The sequence below is a fragment of the Cygnus olor genome, chromosome 6, assembly GCF_009769625.2.
Source record: "Cygnus olor isolate bCygOlo1 chromosome 6, bCygOlo1.pri.v2, whole genome shotgun sequence".
In the NCBI taxonomy this organism is placed as follows: domain Eukaryota; kingdom Metazoa; phylum Chordata; class Aves; order Anseriformes; family Anatidae; genus Cygnus; species Cygnus olor.
In genome coordinates, this window is record NC_049174.1 from 26978910 (window position 1) to 27002952 (window position 24043).

General features: G+C 35.4%; 1 protein-coding gene across 10 annotated transcripts in view; it reads right to left on the bottom strand.

Annotated features, from left to right (window-relative positions):
- The window catches only part of PTPN4 (protein tyrosine phosphatase non-receptor type 4), a 113670-nt gene that overhangs the window by 16686 nt on the left and 72941 nt on the right, over positions 1–24043 (bottom strand). For all 10 annotated transcript variants that reach the window (XR_005820930.1, XM_040561079.1, XM_040561075.1 and 7 more), the window contains 7 exons: positions 20300–20368; positions 12748–12882; positions 11316–11474; positions 6012–6171; positions 2912–2995; positions 2773–2829; positions 1294–1450 (listed from right to left, as the gene is read on the bottom strand). Coding sequence is in view for 9 of the 10 variants with exons in the window: in XM_040561079.1 (XP_040417013.1) it covers positions 1294–1450; positions 2773–2829; positions 2912–2995; positions 6012–6171; positions 11316–11474; positions 12748–12882; positions 20300–20368 (821 nt within the window). In the remaining variant the exon portion in view is untranslated. The remainder of the gene's footprint in view (positions 1–1293; positions 1451–2772; positions 2830–2911; positions 2996–6011; positions 6172–11315; positions 11475–12747; positions 12883–20299; positions 20369–24043) is intronic.

The window sequence follows — 24043 nt, forward strand, 5'->3', positions numbered from 1 at the left end:
ACTGATTACTAGCACCCATGACAAAGCTATTTTTGGCTTAATAGTCATTTTAAGCAAAAGCACATTTTGATCAAACCTCACGTTAGGCCCTACCTTGTCTGGTGTACTCCCTAATCTCAAATTCCCACATCATGCCTCTGAAGACACTAAGGTACATTTACATTTTTACTTTTATTTCATTTTGTACTGATTTGTTCTTTCAGGCTTTGGTGATTAGGGCAAGACATGCAGACCACCAGAGAAAATGGCACTAATATATGCCATTATAACACTATCAATGCTGTATGTGTGCCCTACCTATAAACAAACTGAAAAATAACATGCATCATCTACTATACATAACAAACATGCTGTTAGAAAGCCTCTCTTTAGTTGAAAATTGCATGATCACGAAGGAGGAAACTAGCAGCTCCTCACTTCTACAACTCAAATGTTTTTATCCAGATCACAAAGATGATCAACACATAAGGGGATACCAATTTAGTAACTTGTAAACAAACAAACAATTTTATATGAAAAAGAAAGTAAACAAAAACCGCAAGAAAGCTTGCACACAGAACGTGAGCACAAATAGGAAGCATGAATCAGTGAATACAGGAAATATTGTTTATGAGGTGTTTGACATATTCTCCTAAAGTAATTTCAATTATTCTGATTGAACATGATTTTTCATTTTCCTTTCCTGTGCAACTGTATTATAATTGGGATGTAGAGCAGAATTAACTCCAGTGACCATCTGCTGGCAATACTTCAACAGTTTACGTCATGAGTATATTGCAAACACTGTTATTGCAACTGCATTTTTAGCACTTTCTGCATCAAGTAGAAATGTTACCAGTCATTTTGAATTGTTTTTAAAACACATGGGAGGATTTTGCATATATGGAACTCCAAAGGCTTCCAAACACTTGGTTCTTGTTTGTGTTTTTCTTTTTCTTCAAGGGAATTACAGTAACCTCAGAAACTGCATTCAATATACAGATGGTTTTCTGGACTTTTTTTCCTTAATCAATGAGAGTGAGAACAAAATTTACTTCAGCTCTCTGTTAGAAATACGCGATCTCTGGCTTCCCTATTCATTCCCAATACCTAGTTCTGAACAGTTCCTTAGAGCATGGGATCAATTAAGATTTATACAATAGGCTGTATTGGTGCAAGTCCTTTTCAAGGAAGGGAGTTACTTCTTAAAAGATAAGCATTCCATCAGAGGACAAAAAATTAAGATTAGAAAATAAAGACAAGGTGTTTTCTGATTTATTTATATAATTTTTTCATTATGTACAAATTACTCACCATTGGGTCGAACTAGGAGCACAAGTTCCCCTGAGTGTCTCTCACAGCTAGCTTTAATAAACATAACAACTTGATCGTGGGTATGTTCTGCTATATCCCTGCCGTTGATCAGTACAACCTGGTCTCCTTCATTCAAACGAGGGACACAAAGATCAGCCTGCAACACATAGAAAAATAAAATCTGTAAAATGAGCCATTTCCAACTTGTCACCTTAAAATAGCAACTGAAACTAACTACACTCTGGGACTTGAATCCTAACAGCCAAGTTGCTATGGTTGCTGCATTGTATTCAAATGATAAATCTGAGTGTTGCTCAATATATGAGACAGTGCCATTCATATGAACAAATCTATTTGTCACTGGGAGGTGACTGTCATTGTCATGTCTTTCAGCAGCTGTTACTCCACTCCTCTGGTTGAAGTAGAAAGCTTGGCTGAGCTTCTCTGTTTCAACCACATTTTGTACAGGCAACTAAAAAGCAGAATGTTCTTATCTTTGAAGGGAAGGGAGTAATTGTCTAAATCAATTTCAGAGGCTTAAATACTTCAGGTATGAAACATTACAATTGTAACAACAAGAGTAAGACAATAACCAAAGACAATGCATAAGTCTAAGTAATCCCAGAAAGAAGAATAAAAATAATTATTATACCACAGTTCAACCATGGTTGCAAAAATGAAAGTGCACATGCCATCACCAATTATCTTTTCCTTGGAGACTAGCTATTTAAAGCTTTTAGCCAAAATTATTTATATTATTAAATATTTTAGAGATAATAATTTACATGGATAAGGACATTGTTCTTACCACAGATCTCAACAGGAAAAAAATGGGAAAAAAATGCTGTATTTCTTAACTGTTAGCAAAGAAATGGTTCGCTCTACTGTAAAAGGTAGAAACAGAGCTGACTTCAGTCAGCTGAATACCAGGTCAGTATTTCTGGCAATTAACTGACAAAATATTGTGCCTAGTTTGAAGACACTATTGATAGTCACTAAACACCACTAACAACAGACAATCAGACCTAATGAATGATTCATGATGTCTGATTTTAATCTAAGTCTTGGCTTTATTCAGCTACATCTGTCACTAAAGTAAGAGGTGTTTGCTATTTTAGTTGTTTTTAAGAGAATAGAAGACTCCATATAAATTAAATTGTATGAATTCCCATATTAAAAAATAATCAAGTAAATGTAGTTTTAGGATGACAGCTCAAGAAACAATGCATACTGAACATCTGAAAATCTGTAATTTTCAGGAACTAGATCTTGTTTCATTAAAAAAATATTTTTGAGGATTGAACTTTTTTTTCACCAGTGTTATATAGCCCCATCAAATCCTTTCTGCAAATCATTCGCTCTCTCAGGATAATGTCAGCACAGGCTTGTTTCATAGGCAGCTAAGAAAAAGTTACTAGTTTTGAGCACATACTTCAAGCTACACAGATATCTCAAACAGCTTGATTTTTGATAACTTACAGGTGTTCCTGGAGCTACCCTGGACACTATTACGGGCATCTTCTGATCATATCCACCCTTTAAAAATAAATTACATAAGTCATAAACCATAAACATCAGAAAAACAACTTAACAGACACAAAAGGAATAGTTACTGTACCTTGACATTGAAGCCAAACCTTCCATTTTCATCCGGTTTCATTCTGATCATAACAAGATTGTCATGGGGGATACCACCATTGGGCTAGTAAAAACAAAAAATATATATTACTTGTTCACAGTTATTATAGCCTTCGTGGATATTGTATGCAATAATTTTGCATTTTCCTAATTAAGAAATTGCTACTGGACACACATGAAAACATCAATAAGGCAAATGTCTTATCTCATAAGTTTTACATAGAAGGAAAAACAATTATACACTTAAAGTCTTGGATGTAATTAAGTTAAAATTGTGTTCTGTCAAAGGAAGCTCAAAGTAAGAAACGGCACTAAAACAGACTAATTGGCTTCAAGCAGTCTTAAGAGAAAAAAATTACCGATCTGAAACATTTTAAATTATTTTAGTTTAGACTGCAGTAAAGAGCCCACAGTAAGAACGTAACATGATAAAAAATGAGGTAAGTTAATACACACTTTTTTTCCCCCTTATTAACTGCAATATGGTAGCAGTAAGCTGCGACAAGTTTGGCAACAAAATCTTGGTTCCATATCTCGTCCTATTTTGTGCGTAATGTAGTATAAGTTCTGTCAAGCTCTGACAATTCGAACAGTTTATTTATTTATTTATTATTATTATTCTGATCAGAACAACATTGTCACAGGAACCACCAACAAACTGGGGAATACTAGATACTTTTGTAATCTGGCAAAATCAACTTATTGCCATTGAAATAAATTTTAGTTTGGTCCACATTAATATTAATTTCACAGGCTGAATATCACCTAGTATATACATGGTGAGGATGTGAAGTACTATTAAAGAAATTTACTTCAACGATGTTTTTAATGTTACCAAATATAGCCCAAAGCATAAGAGTCATATTCAGAAAGAAAGAAAAAAATCCATTTATTAAAGGAAATCAAATGTTCCTATTAGGTATGAAAGTTCAAAATGCACAGGTTCAATAGGTAAAAAGGCTGCTAAACTTGGCTCATAAGAACTGGAAAAAAAATCATAAAAAGACAACTCAGCGTCACATGTTTTAAGCTCCTGATTAAAGCCAAACCACCCCCACCCCACCACAACCACATTCATAGTAGTGAAAAGGTGAAAACTTTGGGGAAGGAGAGGAGAGTAAACATAAGAGTAAGCAAATGATATGTTGATGAGAAGGAAGGGAGCATATAGTTTTTGCCGACGTTCACTGGCACAGGAGACCAGGCGAATGTTCCTGGGCAGGATGAACAATAAGCAAGGGTTCACATGCAGAGTTTGGCAAGTTCTGTGCCACTCCTTTCCCCAAATTTAAAAAAAAAAAAAAGGGCTAATTATTTCCTACTCTAACAGGCAATTTTGAAGAGTAGTTTATAATGAAAAACCCAAAGAGAGCGCTGTATATCATCATTAACTTGTCCTGACTGCAGAAACTCCTGGCCACACCTGTTTTCAAATACTTCTGGACATTCTGACTGGATGCTTAAGGAAGGCTGGCGTAAAAAGTTGTTATTTCCATACCCGTCCTACTACCATTCTAAATGAACTCTCCATATGTAAACAGACAAAGCAAATTTGACAGCTTAATGAAGGCAAAATGATCAGAGTTTTTCCTGGAAATATTTGAGATGGAGCAACAGAAGAGACTTTAACAGTACAGAAACCTGAAGTGCATTCTGGTCAGAAAAGCAATCTTGAAAAAATACATTCAAAATCCTAAATTTCTAATTTCACAAAATGTAGGAGTCATACTGTGTTTCTTTTCTAGTACCCAAAATAAAAAGCAATCAGCAGACCAAATTACATCTTCAATTACAACACGGTACTGCCATAAGTAGGGCTGAGTAAATGTAACTCATTGGACCAGAGCAAACAATCACACTGACAATGCACACAGGAAAAAGAATCTTATTCTGCAAAAAACAACACAGCTGCATGAGAACTAAAAGGAGTTTAAAAAAAACAACTGAAAGTTATTTTTGTCAATTTGGTACAGATAACCGAATGCAGAAAGACCTGATGAGTAGTGTTATTTTTCAGAACAGAACTTTACTATGACTTGGGTAAGCACCAGCAGAAGACTGAGCTGTTAAAAATACTGTTTCATGATTTAATTAAGGCAAACTTTTTATGACATTCCCAAAATGCTCATAAATCTAAGAAGTTTCAATTTTGTGTTTTATTAAAACCCCAGCTATGAAATTAAATATGGGTTTTATGGGAATCTTAACTTTATAACAAGACCTGAGAGAACACCCTAGGCTTAGAGTTCAGAATGCAAATAAAAATAAACCAAAGGCATTTCTAAAATATCAATTTTGGGAGCTGACTCATAATTTTGAATGTCTGAGGTCGGTGAAACTGTTTATACAGTATTTGTTACATCTGGATGTTAAAGAGTTTTCCCATTCTGAAAAACATTTCTTGACCCACATCAGTATCAAACCAAAAACCATTTGAAAACTTTCCTGAGGACAAAAATCACAAAAATGGCCAGTGACTTCTCACCTCAGACAGACAATAATCAACTGATTATATTACTCATCTAGCACATGCTCAAGAAAGAAAAAAGAACTTTGGCTTGGATGTTTACGTTCCTTGTCCCAATCTCTTGGTAGTGGCTCTTTCTTGGAAATTCTAATCAGAAATACTACCACAGATTCAAAAATCCACTCCTGACAAAACTACTCCAGATGCTAGTAGGAATTTTTAGGTTCGGCTTTTTGACAAAAGCTAGATTAAACACAAGTTTTCATACCAGCAGTAGTTATCTACAAAGTCTTCTTTAAAACCGACAGTGACTTCTGAAGAGGTTAAAAGTTTCTGCAAGTGATGAAAAGCTGAGTATTATAAAAAAGATCTCTCTAACATGTTTTGCATACTTATCCCAGTGTAGTCATTTGGTGGCAGAAGACAAAGGACTACTCCAGTGGATAGAAAAAGTAGTAGTAGCGAGGAAAGAGAGGGTATGTATAATGGAAATGTTGCAATGTAATGTACAAGCGTGGCAATTCCCTGAAATGTATCAGAATTTAGCTAAAGAAAAGTAGAACTATCTTTCAGAAAAAAAAGCAAAATAATTAAACTAGATCTAAAAACTTACTGTGGACTTTTCAGGTGATGCAGGAACATCAAATGTTTCATTAATATGGTTATCCAGTTCCTGCTGTGAGTGTGAATGATGAATTTGGTTCCAACTGTTCTTTTTAAATTGTTTGGGCGGTAATGCAGGAGGCTGCCCATCTATAGGAGTTTCTTGAGATCTAAGTATCAAAATAAAAGTAAAATCATTAGACATTGACAATACTTTAAGGATTCCAGGTAAACTAAATAAACTGCTTGAAGAAACTCAGGATGACCTGAATGTATGCATATATTTTGAGAATCTCAAAAATTTACTGTGGTGGAATACATTGGAAGTGTATGTTTAGCCATGTTACTGCCTTATTCTTGAAAAGCAATTGTACATGGAACAAGCAAGTTCAAGTTTTATACATTACTTTTTTCTTTTTTTTCCCTCAAAGGTTCTAGCACTCTTAACCTATTTTGTGTTTACAAACTATAAAATTCACTGTATTTATAGACTTCATTTTTGCTAAAAATAAATATCTAAAGTACATGTCACTTAAAATGTTTCCTGCAATAAGAAAACCAATTAGATCACAAGTCAATGCCTGAAATTTAGATCTTAAAAACAGACAAAAGCATTCTAATGAAGTGCTCCCACAATATTTTTTGGCTTTTGATCTAGAAATAGGAGTGCAAACTCAAGTCAATTCAGCTGTCCACCCACATTTATTTGAAAAGCTCAGTGGAGGTGATAGAGTTAAAATTTTCAATTTAAAAGTGTATATATATATACACACACAGGCATATTTCAAAAGAACTTTGGTTTTATTCCCCTCTTGAACATATTCCCCTTTGAAATATGTGCAGCATTGAAACATTTGTAAAAATGGCATTCATAGCATGCATTTTTCAGTTGAGTTTTAACATCATTACAGAATACAGAACAGCAGAAACTTCTATTTCTGTTTTAGATCTTCAAGCCCTGTACTGCAGATTAATAAAAATGTTCTCTCTGTTTATGTGCAATACAGATCATTTCCTTTATTAGTCCCTTTGGAATAAAAGCTTAACTGTATAGTTTGTATTACATAGATGATTCATCTTTCATTATATGGCTTTATACTTAAGAATTAAGGCGAACATTTTTAGAGGCTCGAAAGGGCAGTTAGCATTAGTTCCCATTAACTTAGTTTGAATGTCAGTTTCTAAATACCAGCAAGGATACATGCCTTCCTCCTCACAAACCACATTAAAAGGTATTATTAAGTAATTTAACTACTTATGGCAACAGCCCACTGATACTAGCAGCAAATCCAAAACCCATGAAGAATGAAGTTACAGGTTACAGCTAAACCTAAAGAGAACACCACCACCAGAAATGGGTGCCGCCATTCTTTCTTTCACTCACACCCATGCCCCTGTCCTTAAATGATGCCAGTGCTCCTCCCTTGGCCAGCCCAGCTTACCAAACAAGCCAAAATACAGCGACTTTTGGACAAGCCTGGGTAGCTCTCTGCTGGTTCAACAAGATGAATCGCCTCGTCCCTAGGTCAAGCACTGTGAGGGGAGGGAAGTACACTCCCAGAAGCCAGAAATAGGACAATGCCCCTCTCGTTATCAGCAAGCTGTAGTTCTGACTCATACTATAACATCTAAAAAAGCATCTGTAACTATAACATCTCTAAAAAGCACTTGTACTCACGTGACTAGTCCTCTGTATTTAACTAGGCTAGCTGCAGTAAACTGTTAGCTGGGTAAGACTCTCGTTATGAGACAGAACAGCATTTCAAGTTGCTGCAAGTATGAAAACCTAAGGCAGCTGTACATCAAATTCCATCCTGCAGAATTTGGCTCTATGTAATTAAAGGGAAACAGGGCCCAGGTGCACATTTTCAAAAACAAAAATGAAAAAAATAAGATCCGTATTGTCTCAGTGATTTAAAACCAGGGATGAACATCTTTCAAAACGTGTGACAATGGGAGTGGAAAATGGAACATTTCACTAAAGAAAAGTGCACATTTTCCACTTCAGTTTTTAAAAAATTAGCCATTTTTCTAGAACACAAATATTGATTTTTTTTTTTTTTGTCAATTTAGGGGAACAGTACATTTGAAAAGATCCTGACAATATTTTGAGAGATGTTTTTGCTTAATGTCAACTTTTCGAAAATAATAAAAATAATATCTTGTGACACTTTTCAGTGCAACTGAAAGTAAAAAGTCTTTTTTATTATTATTTATAAGTACCTTTTCAAAATACAGTTTTGTGGAGAGGGAAAAATACAATGATTGCCAACATTTGCAGAACGAATTTTCAAGGCAACTCTAAATTATTTATACATTGACTTACGAAGGTCATCCAGAGCTTTTTAGCTACCTGTGTATTTATACATTCAGCTCTGGCCAGCACAGGTTATTCATCCTTTCAAGTGAAGGGCAACACAGTTATATATTTTCCTGCAAACAATTACTCCTGAGAATTTTAAACTGAATAAAAAAGGAATGGGAAACCTTCATAAAGACACAAAAGGATCCTGATAAAAGTAAATGTTGGAACTTATGTTTGACTAGATGTTGGTCCATACATGTCAACATGCACAAATTCCTACAGAACATACAAACTTATAAAAAAGATTGGAAAAGTTACTTAAATGAGCATTTTAGTAGCAGCAAGGCAAGTACTGTAATACATTAGCATAACGAATTGTGAGAACTAACAATCAAGCCTTGGGCAAAAACTTCATTGCTTTATATTTGCCCAGTCAGCTTTGAATTTCCTTATGAATGCTTAGACAATGGCGGTGAAAGCAGCCTGTTTTGCAGGCAAAGCAGCTCTCTGTTTCTGCTTTCAGCAATTTACATCATAATAAAATAACACACAAAACCTCACACTGACTACCTTTGTGTATTTTTGTTACAGATATCCGGTCAGACCTTTCATAATATATTAAGCAAACATTTCATACACATACCCATAAGTTCATTAAACTAAATATATATCATGTGCTTTTGGAATTTAAGGTTATAATTACCTCTGTAAACTACAAGCTGCTCTGAATAGCACATGCCGATGAATACAAAAAAAACAGAATGAAAGATTGTGCTATCTAAGCTATAATGCCCTTCTAAACTGCACTGAAATTCTGATTTCTTTTGCTATATTGACTCCAAACTTCAAGAGAGCACTATACAGACTGTCAGGTTAGCCCCTCCTACTGTCTTGCACACACAAATTTGATCCATAACTAGGAATTTCCAATAAATTAGCAGAGGGGCTACTCTAATCTTCCGACTCGGAATAATCAAAATATTTAAGATATAGGGTATTTTTTTTTTGAGTGTAAAACAGTACCATTTTTAGTTATACTGTCAATATAAACTTTGTGACTCTACTACTTTCATTCATAAATATGAAAGCTTGAATCAATAACACCACCTGAGGCTTTCAGAAGACTCTGAAACCCTCACGGTTCACATTTTTGACAGCAATATCCTCACTCTTAAAAGTACCTTATACTAAGTACCTATAGAGTGAGATTAAATTCCACGTCTGAACTTCCCACAAGGGAAAAAAAATTCAAATCTTAGTGATGGAAGAGCAATATTTTTCCTATTACAGCATGAAAAAGTGCAAAATCATGAAGAACACCCATAGTTGCATAATTAACTTGCACAACCACTTCCTCTCTACTTTTAAGGTTCATTTCTATGGTAACTTACACAAATCAGGTATTAAATAAACAAATCCAAAGAACTTTCAGGAACATATTTTACAACTTAAATTTAGAGTAAAAGCATATGAATAAAAGAGCTTTTTAGAATTTTGCTTACTCCACTGTATCTCTCTACCATTCAAGATGAGTTTCTCATAACTGACTTCAGTTGTCTGGGAACTGAAGGAACCTGAGTGGCCTCAGTACAGTAAAGCACAAGTATGAAAAAAGATTCGCAGATGTTCCAGTTTTGAGATTCCCTTGCCACACAAATAGATTAAAAGACCATCAAAAAAGGGAACTTTCTATTATTAGGCTAAAGCACTGCTTTTTCATCTCTGAAATCTAAACAACTGACTGTAAAATTATAGCTAATAAAATAACTTGTGTTATTTTACAAAACCTTAACAGTTTTCTATTCTATTTCCCTCCCCAAAGTTATGCAAAGTTGTTGAAATGGAAGGTATAGTCCAAGCGAGGTTTTAAAAGTTGAATACATTCCCAGTGTATTTTTTTCCTGAGAAACACCAGCTGTTTATAAAAATGTAATTATGCACATGTTGTTTTATAGTTCTCAAATGGTTTTGAAACCATTTGCATAATTTCCTTGCTTACAGAGATTATACAAAATTATGAGGGTAAATTTAGAATTATGTGTGTATCTACATATAAAAAGATACAGCAGCAGTGTTAATATCGTTTATATTGTGCACCGTTTTTCCCCCAATTCATCTGTAGTCTGGCCACCAGTTTATTCCGAGCATTTCAAATCTTTCAATAACTCAGGTTTTTTGTTTGTTTGAAAATAAACATTTTTCCCATAGAATTCCTTCAATTCATGTATAGAATCTTTACAAAGAAAAGTTTTAGTTTGCAACCTGCTATAATAATTAGTTTTGATTACAAATGAATATATAATCTTTTAGATGACAACTATGTCAAGCAAGAAAACCCTCGCATGAAAAAGGAAGATCTTTATAATTCATAAATTCATCCACAAAAGCTATGTCACCCTTTTGAACTTAATATACAATACTACATTTTCATCACCATTGCATAGTACTCTTACAGTATGAAGAATATTCAGCTTGCTAGGAAAAACAAAACAGTGCAGTCTTAAACAAAATAAAAATATACTCTATAACAACGTACAAAGAATACTAAGAACCTCGGAATGCTGGGGTACTAACAAGGTATTTTGGCTGAGTAATTTGTATATCTCACACTTCTGTGTTTTGACAAAAAGCAAAATTTCCAAAGTCATGGGAATTTAAAACTTGTATCACAAAGCAATACACTCCAGTTCTACCAAAACCAACTTTTACATTCACATCCAGACACTGATGGTCACACTACAACAAACCCACATTTACATTGGGCAAGGGGAAAAGTATGGCAATCCTGTACCAGGAACACCTCAGATATAGGTCTTCACTCCTATATAATTTGATTTTTACTAAGTCTTACACTAATAGCTCCTGAGCAACAGCTACCTTTTTATTAGATTTTCTGGCTCTCCCCCGACTCAAACATTTAAAACTAGATTCTTTATGGCAAAGATTTCTGACTTGTTATCCTCAGCAGCCCTGTATGCTACCACACAGTAACAAATAAACAGAACTTACGGTGATGATTCCAGTATTATGCTGTTAGCCTGGGTGGAAGATGGAGATCGGTGGTTCACAAATACTTCACTTGGCGAAGTGTGAACCACATGGTCTACTAAATGTCCAACTGATGAGGGTCGTAACCGGGCTCCTTCTTGAGTGAAGGCAGAGTTGCGACTGAAAGGGAAAGCATAGCAATGCAATGTGAAAAGAATTTCATTATTAACCTATATTTCTTACACCACTATGAAAGAATGCCAGAAAAACACTTTTTCCTCGCAGTGAAAGCATATGTTCACATACATAGTTCTATGAAATAATTTCATGTTTCAAAAAATCACTGAAACAATTATGTGTTTTTTATGATAGATGTGCTATGTTTCATAACTTTCTTTACGAAAATATTTTTGGCACACTTTCGAAAACACTAAACGGCTATTTTTTAATATTTTTAGAGAAACCTGAAAGATAATGCTTTTGATGAAAAGGCTACTAAACTGACAGTCCACTCAATGAGAAGAGAAATGAATCCCTGAGAATAAAAATCCTGTTTGTTCATGGAAGAACCTTGCTGTCCATTAAGATGGACATTTTATCCCCAACATCTTCTCCTGGAAGAATCATAAGCATTATACTGAGAGTCATTTCCTTTCTGTGACCCTACATTTTCCCATGCGAAAACTAGTATCGTGACATATGCATGTATTCTTAAAATGCCTTGAACCATGAATGATTAAGGTATGTTATACTATAAGCATCTTTATTATACAATTTTAAAAGTAATTTTTAAATTGCTGCAGATATTTATAACAACCTTCTTTTGAATAATCTACTGCAATGCCAATGAATCTTAAAATCTTCTTGCTTAAGTAATACAAAATTGGATAATACAGATTCTTAAGCCAGTTTCAGCACACTGAAAGAGAAAGGTGGTTATTTTCCAAAAGAAATCAGAAATGATTTTCCCCTAACTAACATAACTATAACTAACATAAAACACAGCTCTAACATCTGAAAAGCAAGCTTTGAAAGGAATAAAAGAAATGCAGAAACACTGAGGGAAATAAATCTGCAAGGATTTCTGATCAAGTATTTTTCCTCAAAGTTTTAATAAGCGAAATTATCTAGAACTAATTATTTCTAAAATATCACACAGATACCATTATTATTTTTTTTCTTAGCCAATTGAATAATTTAGTTTTAACTGTGTTTGAGAGAAATCAAGCTCAAATTTAGGGTAGCATGCTACATCTTTCTATAGGTTGAGTTAAAAGTATCTATAATTCACCCCTGAACAGTTTCTCATGTGGAGTTAAATGTTCCAGAGAACTAATCAGCACATAATTTTGTCAAGTTATTTGTCTCCGTAAAGCATTAGTCCTTTTATTACACAAGTAGGTCCCTGCCATTAGAGGCAGTCACTTATAGGGAGAGATTCAGTGCTACTTACTGATTTGGGGTTCCAGGTGGAGACCGTGATGGTAGGCTCTGGGTTTCTAACCTATCATCAGACAGTGAGTTCCTACTCACTACTTCCCAGTCCATCCCACTCATCAATTTCCGTGCTAAGGGTTTACTGGGGGATCTAGAAGAAGAAAGTAAAATGATTGACCAGAAAGGTCAGAACAATATTATATAAAATTAACTACAACAAAACTCTGGATATTCTATCAAAGGAAACCAAATCATATGGAAACAGAAATGTAATAATGCAAAACTGTATTGACATGTGCTGTGTTGCATCTTCTCAATATATTGTACTCCATTTTCTGTACTTTGCATGAGAACATCAGTGAAATACAGTCGTGAAATACTGCTGGCTGGTACGAAGGCAGACAAGGTAGAAAAGGAACCTATTAAAACTTCACCAGGTATTTCTAATGCCTCAGAGAGAATCTGACTCAAACAGAATATTCATCAAGAGGTATGAACTCAAAAAAGAAAAAAAACACTAAGTAACAGAACTGTTCAGCCGTCTCAGGAAAATAAAGTCGTGCAAACATCTGTCCAAAAAGCTCCCAAAGACTTTGAAGAACTGAAAGCAGGGCAATAAGGAACACGGCAACCAAACTGCTGGCCTTTGCTCATGAGGGTTTTTCCTTCAAGGTGACACGCTTTCTTCCAGAACATGTTTTGACACCAATAAACAAGATGCAATCATCCTATTTAATCTTCGTAGTGGGCTACTTTTGGGCTCCATTCGGTTTTGTGCCAGAAACATCCTTCAGGTTGAGGTCATTATCCCCATCATTTCTTGTAAGAAAGGAATCATTTTTTATTTGTTGCCATTTCTTGATATTGAGGAAACTTTTTCTTCTCATCCTCCAGTCATACCAGGATACATACTCACCTCTTCTGCTGTTTCTTTCTCATATTGCTCGAGTACAGATGAAACCATACTTTAAATATCTAATGAACTACTATATTTCCCTCTAATAATGGACAGTGTCAAATGAATCATCCAAGGCTTGTGGTTGCCTTTCTTTTAGTGGCATCACATGGGACTGTTCACCCATCCTGCATCTAAACATATCCAGACTTTAGCTTTTTATTGTTTTTAACTGAAGATTTTTCAGCCAACAACAAAAATTCTCTCAAACAACCCTTAAATACACGTCCTTGCGTTTTGTGTTAGTGAGTTTTTACTTCACCTCCACTACTTTGATGATGCTATATAGTTCAATTTCTCCTCTATTATTAGCCAACTCCAGTGTTACCAGTGTCCCCCATGATACCTCAATTTCAGTCACAATCATTTTGTTCCCATTTGCCTTTATATTTTATCACTACACTCTTCTTTATTCTCCAACTTTGGAGAATAAGGTGACTACATATTACTGTACCAGCATAATGCTCTCCTCCATTTCCTTCCCCAGCTCCATGCACCCATATCACAAAATAACTTCTGCCTTTGCTGTGCCCTAAACACATGGTAACTGTTCTTTATTTTCATCTTATCATTATCACCTTACAGATTTACTGAAAATGCAAACCCAGAAAGAAGGAACTTTGAGAAAATAAGGAACTACTGACACACAAATTACATCCTTCTGAAAATGAGAACTTCAGCTACAAATACATTTTTGATTCTCACAGAAATTAAATTAAATACAAGCCACCACCTTAAGCAGACCATCCTTAGTATTACCAAAAAGGTCTAAAAAACAAAAAGCAAACATCATGTTGAGTAATCTGTCTGCACATACGGGAACGTGCATGTCTTATTGTTTGGTACTAAAGCAGTGGTGATCTGGGTGTGAAGGGTTTTTGTTTGTTGTATTTATTCCCTCCCTATGTCCTGATGCAGTTCTGAATATGTGTTGCATGCTGTTTTGCTGTTCTAAAGATTTACTACATAACAGCTGAAAAAATTGAGAGAGTTGAGCAAGATGGGCTGTTCTAAATCCTATTCACTCAGGCCTTAATCCACCTGAAAAAAATCTAGCAGTGTATCGATAACTGAAAACAGACAAAATAGCAGCTGTTTATTTCCTGAGAAATAAGACATCCAACTTCTTTGAATGGATCACTGTGTTTAAGCAGTATTAATTTGATTCAGAAATAATTAGCTTGATATCAAGTCAATTAAACCAATATTCTTATTTACATAATTTGCTTCAAATGTGAGCAACTCAAACCTCTTTAGAGATTTTTATTCACGTAGCAAATTCAAACAGTTCTGAACGGGTAAAATAAAAAGAAACCAGCAGAACTGAAATACATATCTAATGTTACCAGCTTATTATTCTTTTATTAACCAAAGACAATCATTAGCTAGACTTTGCTGACACAAAGTTTGCAGCCAGCAGATCAGCACCAGAAGCCAGCGCTGCTAAGAGGTAAATTCTACTGACCAGAAAACTAGCTGGGGGGAAAATGCAGATGAACACAGTATAACCAGGGGTAAATTAGGTGAACACGGGAGTGAAGATACAGTACTGACAGACATGTAAAGACACCTACTGAACTATCTTCACCTTCAGTGAAAAAAATTAAATAAATCAACAGGTGGATACAGGAAAGTTTTGTTTTGTTTTAAATGCACAATAACAGCAAAAGGGGAATTTTCTTGCCTGTATAAACAGAAAATAAATTATGAAGAGAGACACAAAAGTATGGGCACAGGGAAAAAAAATTTTTTTCAAAAAATGTCATTTATGACTGCTTCAGAAACAACTCACCCCGTCATATCTTGAATCAGTTTAACTACATTTTGAAAAACTTCCTCAAACTATGCAACAAATTAGTACAACCTTAAAAATAAGAAAAGCAGCACCTCCTTCCTTATCGAAATAATCCAATGTTAGGAAAACTCACCTTTTACTGTGGATATGGTCTGATCTTTCAGAAATTATACCACTACCATGATAAACAACTGCAGAGTTTATCAGCAAAGGTTCATTTCAATTATTTTATTAACAGCTCTAACCTCAGAGTCCCACCCACTCATGTTTGTTGCCTCCATTTCCTGTCTTTGCAGAAATTTCAAAGAAAAAATAACCACACGCAGCACCGAACTTCTCAGTGCTGTGGCTTTTTGATACTGGTTCTCTTTCCAACACTTAGAAATCTAACAATAAGTTTTGATGTTTAATTAAAATTTAAGATGCATTGTGAAATATTCCTGCAAATTTATTCTCTGCTACTAATTTCTTAAAATACTCAAATAACATTCTCATGACATAGTGCAGATGGGAGGAGGGAAGTAAGCCCAAAAAACTTTTGAAATGCTTTGATAAACTCTGAAATTATGAATTCTTCATTTGTCTGCTCATTCTGGATACTTCTACTGCACCCCATCACAGGGCACTGCTGAGTAAACTATTTTCAGATTTAATGTTATTTTTGGTTTATCTGCAGAAACATTCCTAAAAAAAGTTGGAAGAAATTACATCTGAGTAGGGCTAGAGACCGAAAACTTCACATGCTCACAAAAATCAAGAACAGTCTTAGAAGCTGTGATACCATACCAAATACAAAAAACTAGAAGCAGGGATAAAATTATATAACACAACCAAAAAAAGCATAACACTAGTGGTATTGACTCAGCTACAGTACACAAAAGGTTTCAAAGAATTTGTTTTGAGGTCCCACAGCTAAAATGCTAAATCCTCACAAGTTGGCAGAGACAAAATTGTTTGGGGATACAGGAGGAAATCTTTTAAATCGTTTCTGTCCCCAGAAGAAATATAACCTGGAGCCACAGCCTTTTTATTTTGACAAGGGAATATATATGTGTGTGTGTGTGTGTGTGTGTGTGTGTATATATGTATATATATTTTGACAAAGGGAATGAATTTCTGAGCAAAACTGGTGACTACTGCTTCAGACAAAGAAACTGAAATTATACACGAGTCTGCAGATATACCACAAAATGACATGTACAGTTTAGAGTAGAAGAATTTAAACGGCCTGAGTAAATGGATGGTTGAAACAATTAGAGTGGATTTCTGGAAACAGAGATTGTAACCTCATGATAAACAGTTTAGAAATACAAATGACTGAAATAACCACACACTATCATATGATATGTATAAACAACCTTCTCTCGGATTCAGTACATACCATCAGAACTGAACAGAATTAGAATATTTTGCAAGAGAAAGCAATGTTCTTTAAGAAATCTCACAATTCACGACTTGAAAGATAATAGAAGTGAAAAAGTTCAGTCACTTATTATGCTCCTGGGAATTCTCACAGATTTTTATGGTTTGTAAATATCCTGCAACAAATGAGGCCGAGAGAATAGCTGTAATGAAGATGAAAAAAAATCTAAACAACCGCAACAACAGTCTTCTAAATCCTGCAGTTAGTGCTGCATGAAATTACGAAGCAGCATCCACAAAAGGTATTCATCAAATTTATTAGACTACTTCCTTTACAGTAATAGACCCATTTTTTAAATTAATTTTAAAATGTTCTTATGGTTTAAAAAATAAATTCATGAATACAACTTCAGCTAATTTTATATTAAAATCCTGAGGACAAAGAGCTAAGCCTGACAATTGTGGGTTAAAGCGACCTGCTTTATTTAAATGGATGTTATTTTATTGTACGTTACATTATTGTAATTTTTTTCCATGCCTTGTGCTCTGTATCTATGTTCTATTTGACATGTGAAAGCTAGGTGAACATCACTTGTGACAGTCTCCATTTCCCATCTCAGAATAAATTGATAATTCAAGTAAGATCTCAATGTAGCTAAAAGTATCGATTTCTTACAATGAAAGGATTTAAAAGTTTCCTTATTAGCTCAATATTAGCTCAAATACAGCAATTTCTATTTAAATGTGAAAAGGAAAACAAAGGGTAAATCTGTACAGCTTTAAAAAAATCCCATTTTTTTTTCTTTCAAGACAGTCACTGAAAATAAGTAGTTTTCCTGCAGATCATGACTGATCTTGAATAAATCTTCTGATGTGGTACTAATAAAAGCAACAGTAAATATTCAATTTTTTAAGTGGCCACTTAAATCACAAGTCCTGAGTGCAAAACTAGCATACTTGTACTTTCATAACAAAAAGCAAATGACACCTATAAGAACTTTCAAAAGATGAACCAACTGAAACTAGCCTGTTGCTTGAAAGGTTAAAAAGCTGTTCAACGACAGGATTACTTTGTCTGAGAAAAACATACTCAGAAAGAGAAAGGAAGGTTCCAGGAACAAAACCCACGCCATACCTGGAAAACCTTAAAAAGCAAAATTTAGCTTTTGTATGAATACAAAAAGGGCTAATATCTGTTCAGTATTTCATCTTGAAATGCAGATGTTTAGTAGACAAGGAATTAAAGATAATGTTTTTAGATTAAGCTCCCTGAAGCAGACGTTGTTCGACAAATGCCATCCATTTCATGTTTTTTTTTCACCCTTTAGAATACAACAGATCTTTAAAATTCAAAATGCATTAATCGCACACTGTGCTGGAGACGACAAGAGGAGAAGCCGATGATCTATTAAAAGTTTTTCAAGGTGTATTTGTTACAACACACCATTAAATTCAGTCCACTCTGTGACATACGTATGTGTGAATCAGACGTTTATCAGTCATCAGCATTACTGAATAACTTGAAAGGTAATTGAAGATGAATGCTGTATTGCTCTGTCTAACAGAAACAGAGGAAAACGCAATTACAGAGGACAGAAGAGTCAAGTAGTTTATTAACTAAAAAAAGCAGAAAAGACTTGAGGAAACATCAAAGCAATTCTAGCCATGGGTTTCAATTTTATCCAGAGTATATATTACGGAAGACAAATGATCCCAGCAACGCTTGCTCTGGTTAGACTCAAAGGGAAGAGTGCCATCTACTGAAATAGAGTTTCTAAAATGAAACATATGCTCCTCAAAACCAAGTACCGGCTCTCCTCCATCTCACTTATTTGTGGGAAATTGCCAAGTTCAGAGTGAAATGTGAAATACATAGCTTTTAGCTGATTCATAACCATCTTTTAAATAAATATGAGAAAGCTTAACTGACACCGTGTTGTGTCTTTTGAGTAATAAAGTCACCCCAATCAAAAATCTAACCAGATCCCCAAAGTAAATTAGATTTAAAAAAAAAAGTCTAGAGCGCACAGAACAAATTGGTCTTATAAAATTGACCTGTTGAACAACCATGTCACAGTACTTCTGCCCACAAATCCTTCTAATATGGAGCTGGGCATCTGTATTGTGTCCAGCTAAAAACCCAGATTATATTGCAAAGGGAGAAAGGAGTGAGGGAGGGGTGGAGGAAGGAAGAGAGAAGGAGGAAGACAGAAAAAAAGAAAACGGAAGTAGATTTAAGAAATACCACGAAAAAAGTGGAAAATAAAAAAAGCTGGGGGCAGGGCAGCAGCAAAAGTACATTCAAGCTAAAGATTCAGTTTTAGTTATCAATAACTACTTAATCGATTCCAAGAACAACCACAAGAAAATAAATTTTACTGATGTCGTTTCAAAATTCCACTGTCATCATGATGTGGAGAACATTTGAAATAGGGCAGAAATGGTCCCTCAAATATGGGGAGAAGTACTCTGATGGAGGAGGGCAATTTGTTGCCTCTTTGGGAGGGACGGGGTGTGGGGTGAGGCAGAATCTACCAATGCTCTGAAAAACAGTATTTGCAAATACTTGAGAAAGACTGCTGAGCTTGTTACTTAAAGTCTGTGAGCATAAACTTGAACTCTGGAGCTCCTTAAAGGGTAATTACGTTAAAAGACATTCCCCGGCTCAGTAAAACTTTAAGCAGATAAAAAGCACAGAGGATGCTCCCTGCTCAAAAGGATTCTTTATGTTAATGATCAGAGCCTATTGCCAAATAGATGCAGCAGCAGTTACGTCTTTGAACATTGCATCATAATTTTTGAATGAAGAACTAAATCTATGTCTCGACTGCTTTCTCCTGATCACTAATCCCCTCTGGAACCTTAAACACACAAACAAGAGCTTCTGTGATTAGCCAGCTACTCTGTGACAGCTTCAGAAGCAGTGCACTCAATCTAAATTTTCATCCTAAAGTACCTTATTGGGACTACAGTGATAAAACTGTTCTCATCGAGACAGACATCCACCACAACTTCTACTAAAGGAAGTATGCATGTACTACGTTTAGGTTGTTATCAGGGATGAAACATACCCGCTAACTCAATGTTTTAATAGATTAGTTAGAAATCATTCTTTGCAATAAAGACAGCACAAAAAGGGCTAATAGATATAACTACAAACTACTCAGATGAAAGGGCATTCTCATTTCTCTGAAAATACATAAAATGAGGAAATATTAAAGAATACCCTTTCTGATTTTCTTGACATGAGTTTCCCTTCCACTTCTGGCTGTCCCAAAGACAACCTCCCACATCAACGTTAACCTCTTTGATAGTTAAGTCATGCCACCAGCAACAGTGGATAAAGGTTATTCTATTTTATGTGTTTAAAACCAGCAAACAATGACACCATAACATCTTAGAAGGTACAAACAGAAGATTTACTGATCCAGCACTGATCCAATGTTAATTGCTTACCTTGCGAATACTCTGTCTTTGTTTGCTCTTTCTTTACCATACTGTACAGACTGGACCTCTGTTCTCCCACTAGAAAACAAAACAAGAAATATTAAATGCCACTAAGTTAGGATAACAATTTCCTGCTTAAAACTGAACCATCTCAACAAAAAATCCTAAATTCTACTTCCAGTCATGCTCAAGCAATTGTACTAGCATCAATACAGTCCCATTTTAGACAACAGTTGGGTAAGTATAAGTCTTCTTTCACATTAGAGTGTAGCTGTAACAAAGACTAACATTAGGCATAACAAAGCCTTCTCTTTTCATCCTTCTTCTATCCAAAGCAACAAGCAAGTTCTGCTTGTATCTTTTGGATAACACTCCAGACTATAATCTTTCCTGTCGTAGCCACAATGAAAAGTAATGGCGTTTCCTCTGTACTTCTCCTAAACTATTCCCTGATTTGTCAAAAACTTAGTTGCTACTTAGTTTAGCAAAATATCATTAAGAAATTAGATAAGCACATCAGGATTGTATTCTGCTACACAATTTATCAAATACAAAATAAGAACTTGGAACTTGCTGACTCTTCATTTAAGACCAGATGTTCTGTGCCAAATCCCTCATATTTCATAATTTGTTCTGGAAAACAATGCAATGTTAGTGTCTATCAGAAGTTAAGCATTGGTGTCTAGAGTCCAGCAAAACTATCCTTGTAACCACTTTCTCCTTTATTACTTCATATCAGGGCACAGCCAGAGAATGCATACACATGACTTAAAAGGATAGCAAAATTACATTGCTGCTCTTCTCTGTCCGTTATAGGGACATTTACATTGATATGAAATCAAAGAATAATTAGTCATTTCCATATCCATATTACAGACCCAATATAGCATTACATACAATATAATTAGGAAATCAGATGGTAAGCACTTTAGGTTTGAATCTTGTACACCAGTTATAAAAGCCAGAGTTAGAAACTGGAGCTAGATGGAAATATCCATCTACCCCGGGCAATGCCCAGTAGCAGCTGTTTTTAGGGAAAGAGTATAAAGAATGAGTCAAACTAAAGATTTTTCTCCCCGTATATACTCCAGTCCAGACAGGGGACCTTCCAAGTCTGATACTGGTCTGTGTTGTGATTGGGAGCAAGACTTTCCATCTGTTTTCTATGTGCTTTTTGGAATTCATTTAGATTTCTAGGCTCCACAACATCCTTTGCAGAGAATTTCACAATCCGCCTAATGAGTGTGTAAAGGATGGAGAAATGGGCCAAGAGGAACCTCACGAAATTCAGTAAAGAGAAATGCAAAGACCTGCACCTGGCGAGGAGCAACCCCTGCAACAGACCGTGGGCCAACTGGCTGGAAAGCAGGTTTACTCAACACTGGTGAGACCACATCTGGAGAGATGTGTCCAGTTCTGGGCTCCCCAGGACAAGAGACACACGGACATACTGGAGTGAGTCAAGCAAAGGGGCCACAAAGGCAATTAAAGGTCTGGAGCATCTGATGCGTGGAGAGGCTGAGAGAGCTGGGACTGTTCTGCCTCAAGAAGAGAAGGCTCAGAGGAATTAAATCAGCTTGTATAAATAAATGCGTATTGGAGGAGTAAAGAAGACAGCCATACTCTTCTCAGGAGAGCCCAGCGACAGGACAAGAGGTAGTGGGAACAACTGAAACATGGGAAATTCTACTTAAACAGAATTACAAAACAAAATACAACAACAGTAACAAAAACAAACGTTTTTTACTGTAGCTTTTTTTCCTTTCCAAGAACTCTAACACTGTATTTGCACTGCCTCCTACTAATAATTGATTCAATGTTTTCAGAGAACTACACACAGAGCTCCAAGACAGGAATAGCTTATAATTGATGTTCCTCCTCTCTCCCCCTATATACATTATTTTGCATTTTTGGACATTCAACTTTAGCTGCCGTTTTATTGCCTACTCATCCTTCACTGTGACATACCAAAGAATCTTTCTCTCATCATCTTAGCTTTTTACTACACAACGGTGTATGACTGGAACTTCCCCTCGTTATGAAGATTGGACCTAGCTGTTGTTTCCCGTCTCGTTAAATCAGTTGCTAATATACAAGAAAGCTCCACGTAGTTCTGTTTGGCAGCTTAACTTCTTTAACTAAGGTTTGGTGAGGAATACTGTGAGTGCCACTTTGACAATCTCAAGGACAGTGTACAGAAGTCAGATTTTCTCATCAGTAGTCTTCTTGATCCCTCCTGGAAGTTTGTTGTTTGTTTTTTTTAAACTTGCTTTAAAATTTGCTGCATTAGAACCTTTTAGTCCAATAACAAATTACATAACACGTTTAATAGTTCAACAATTTCATATCCCTGATTTCTTTCAGAAGCGGAGATAACTCTGTCTAGCCCTGGCAGTTCAGAATTTTATTAGTTCATTTTAATTACAGAAATGCTGGCTAGGAGGCTCTAGTCTAACCTCCTAATACTAAATCTTGTCTGGCCATAGTTTTTGTCTAGCCAAGTTTTGAAAGTGTCCAAAAACAGAGATTCCACAACCTCTCTGGGTAACTTGTTCCAGTAATGAACTACTCAACCAGCAAAAATAAAATAAATAAAAAAAAACAAAACACGTGTCCAATTTGAATCTTCAAGGCAAACACGTGACGTCCTTGTTGTATCACCAGCACAGGTTTGGTTCCATCATTTCTGAAACTGACCTTGAATTAGCTCTAGGCTTATTACTAAAGCCTCCCTTAGCTTCCTCCTCAACAGATTAAACAAGCCCAGTGCCCTTAACCTCTCCTTGTGTGCAATGTTACTACTATCATGCTGTCTCTAAACAAGCTCTCAAACTACGTGCAGAAATTCTAGCCTTTTGGCTGCTTCATTAACTTTAATGACCTTCCTCATTTTTATACAGTTTCCCTTTTCATCTTACATTAACATAAGTTGAATGTCATCATCAAAGAGCTATTCTGCTACAGCAACCATGATGATTCAAATTCAGAATCTTTACAGAAATGAAAAAGCTCCCCCAGATTCATGACAGTAACATTGAAACAAGTCTCGAATACAGTTCAGGATCGCAGAATGATGTTTCTCAAATGGATGCTGTGAACGCTGGTCAAAGAAACAGATGGTATAAAATTTAGCTTCTCAATTACTTTCCTTTTTATACATTTATGCAATTCACAAGTGTAACAGAAATAGCCCATTATTGTGCTTCCTAGCTTTTCATCATCTCCCTTTGTACGTCACAGACACTGTTGCCATTCTAGACAGCTGATTAGTAGTAGCTCCATTATTCCCTAGTTTAGGCACAATTTAAACCATAGGCATTCTGCCTCACTTGCAGAGACAGTTAACCCAGTTACTTTACTTAACTCAGCTTGCTGTTTTTTTTCTTTTAAAACATAAAACACTTTGAAAAACCATACCATTCACAGTCGTTACAGTACAAATTATATTTGGGAATTATAGTTATGCCTCTGTCATTCTTTGCACCTCCATGCTTTTTGCCTATTATATCAATTTCATCCTTAAAAATTATGGATTTCATTCCACCCTTATTTTCTAAACTTCTGCTTTTGGTGCAGAGCATACATGTCTTTTGTCTTCATCTAGTTGCTTATTTGTATGCATCTCGCTTAAGTGGGCTTTACTTGTACAAGCTTCACTTCATTGATTTTTATTTGATCTTTATTTAGGTCTGTTTTGTTGCTGTTGCTGCATGCAGGATCTGAGATCCATCAGCTTTCAAAAACACCAGGCCA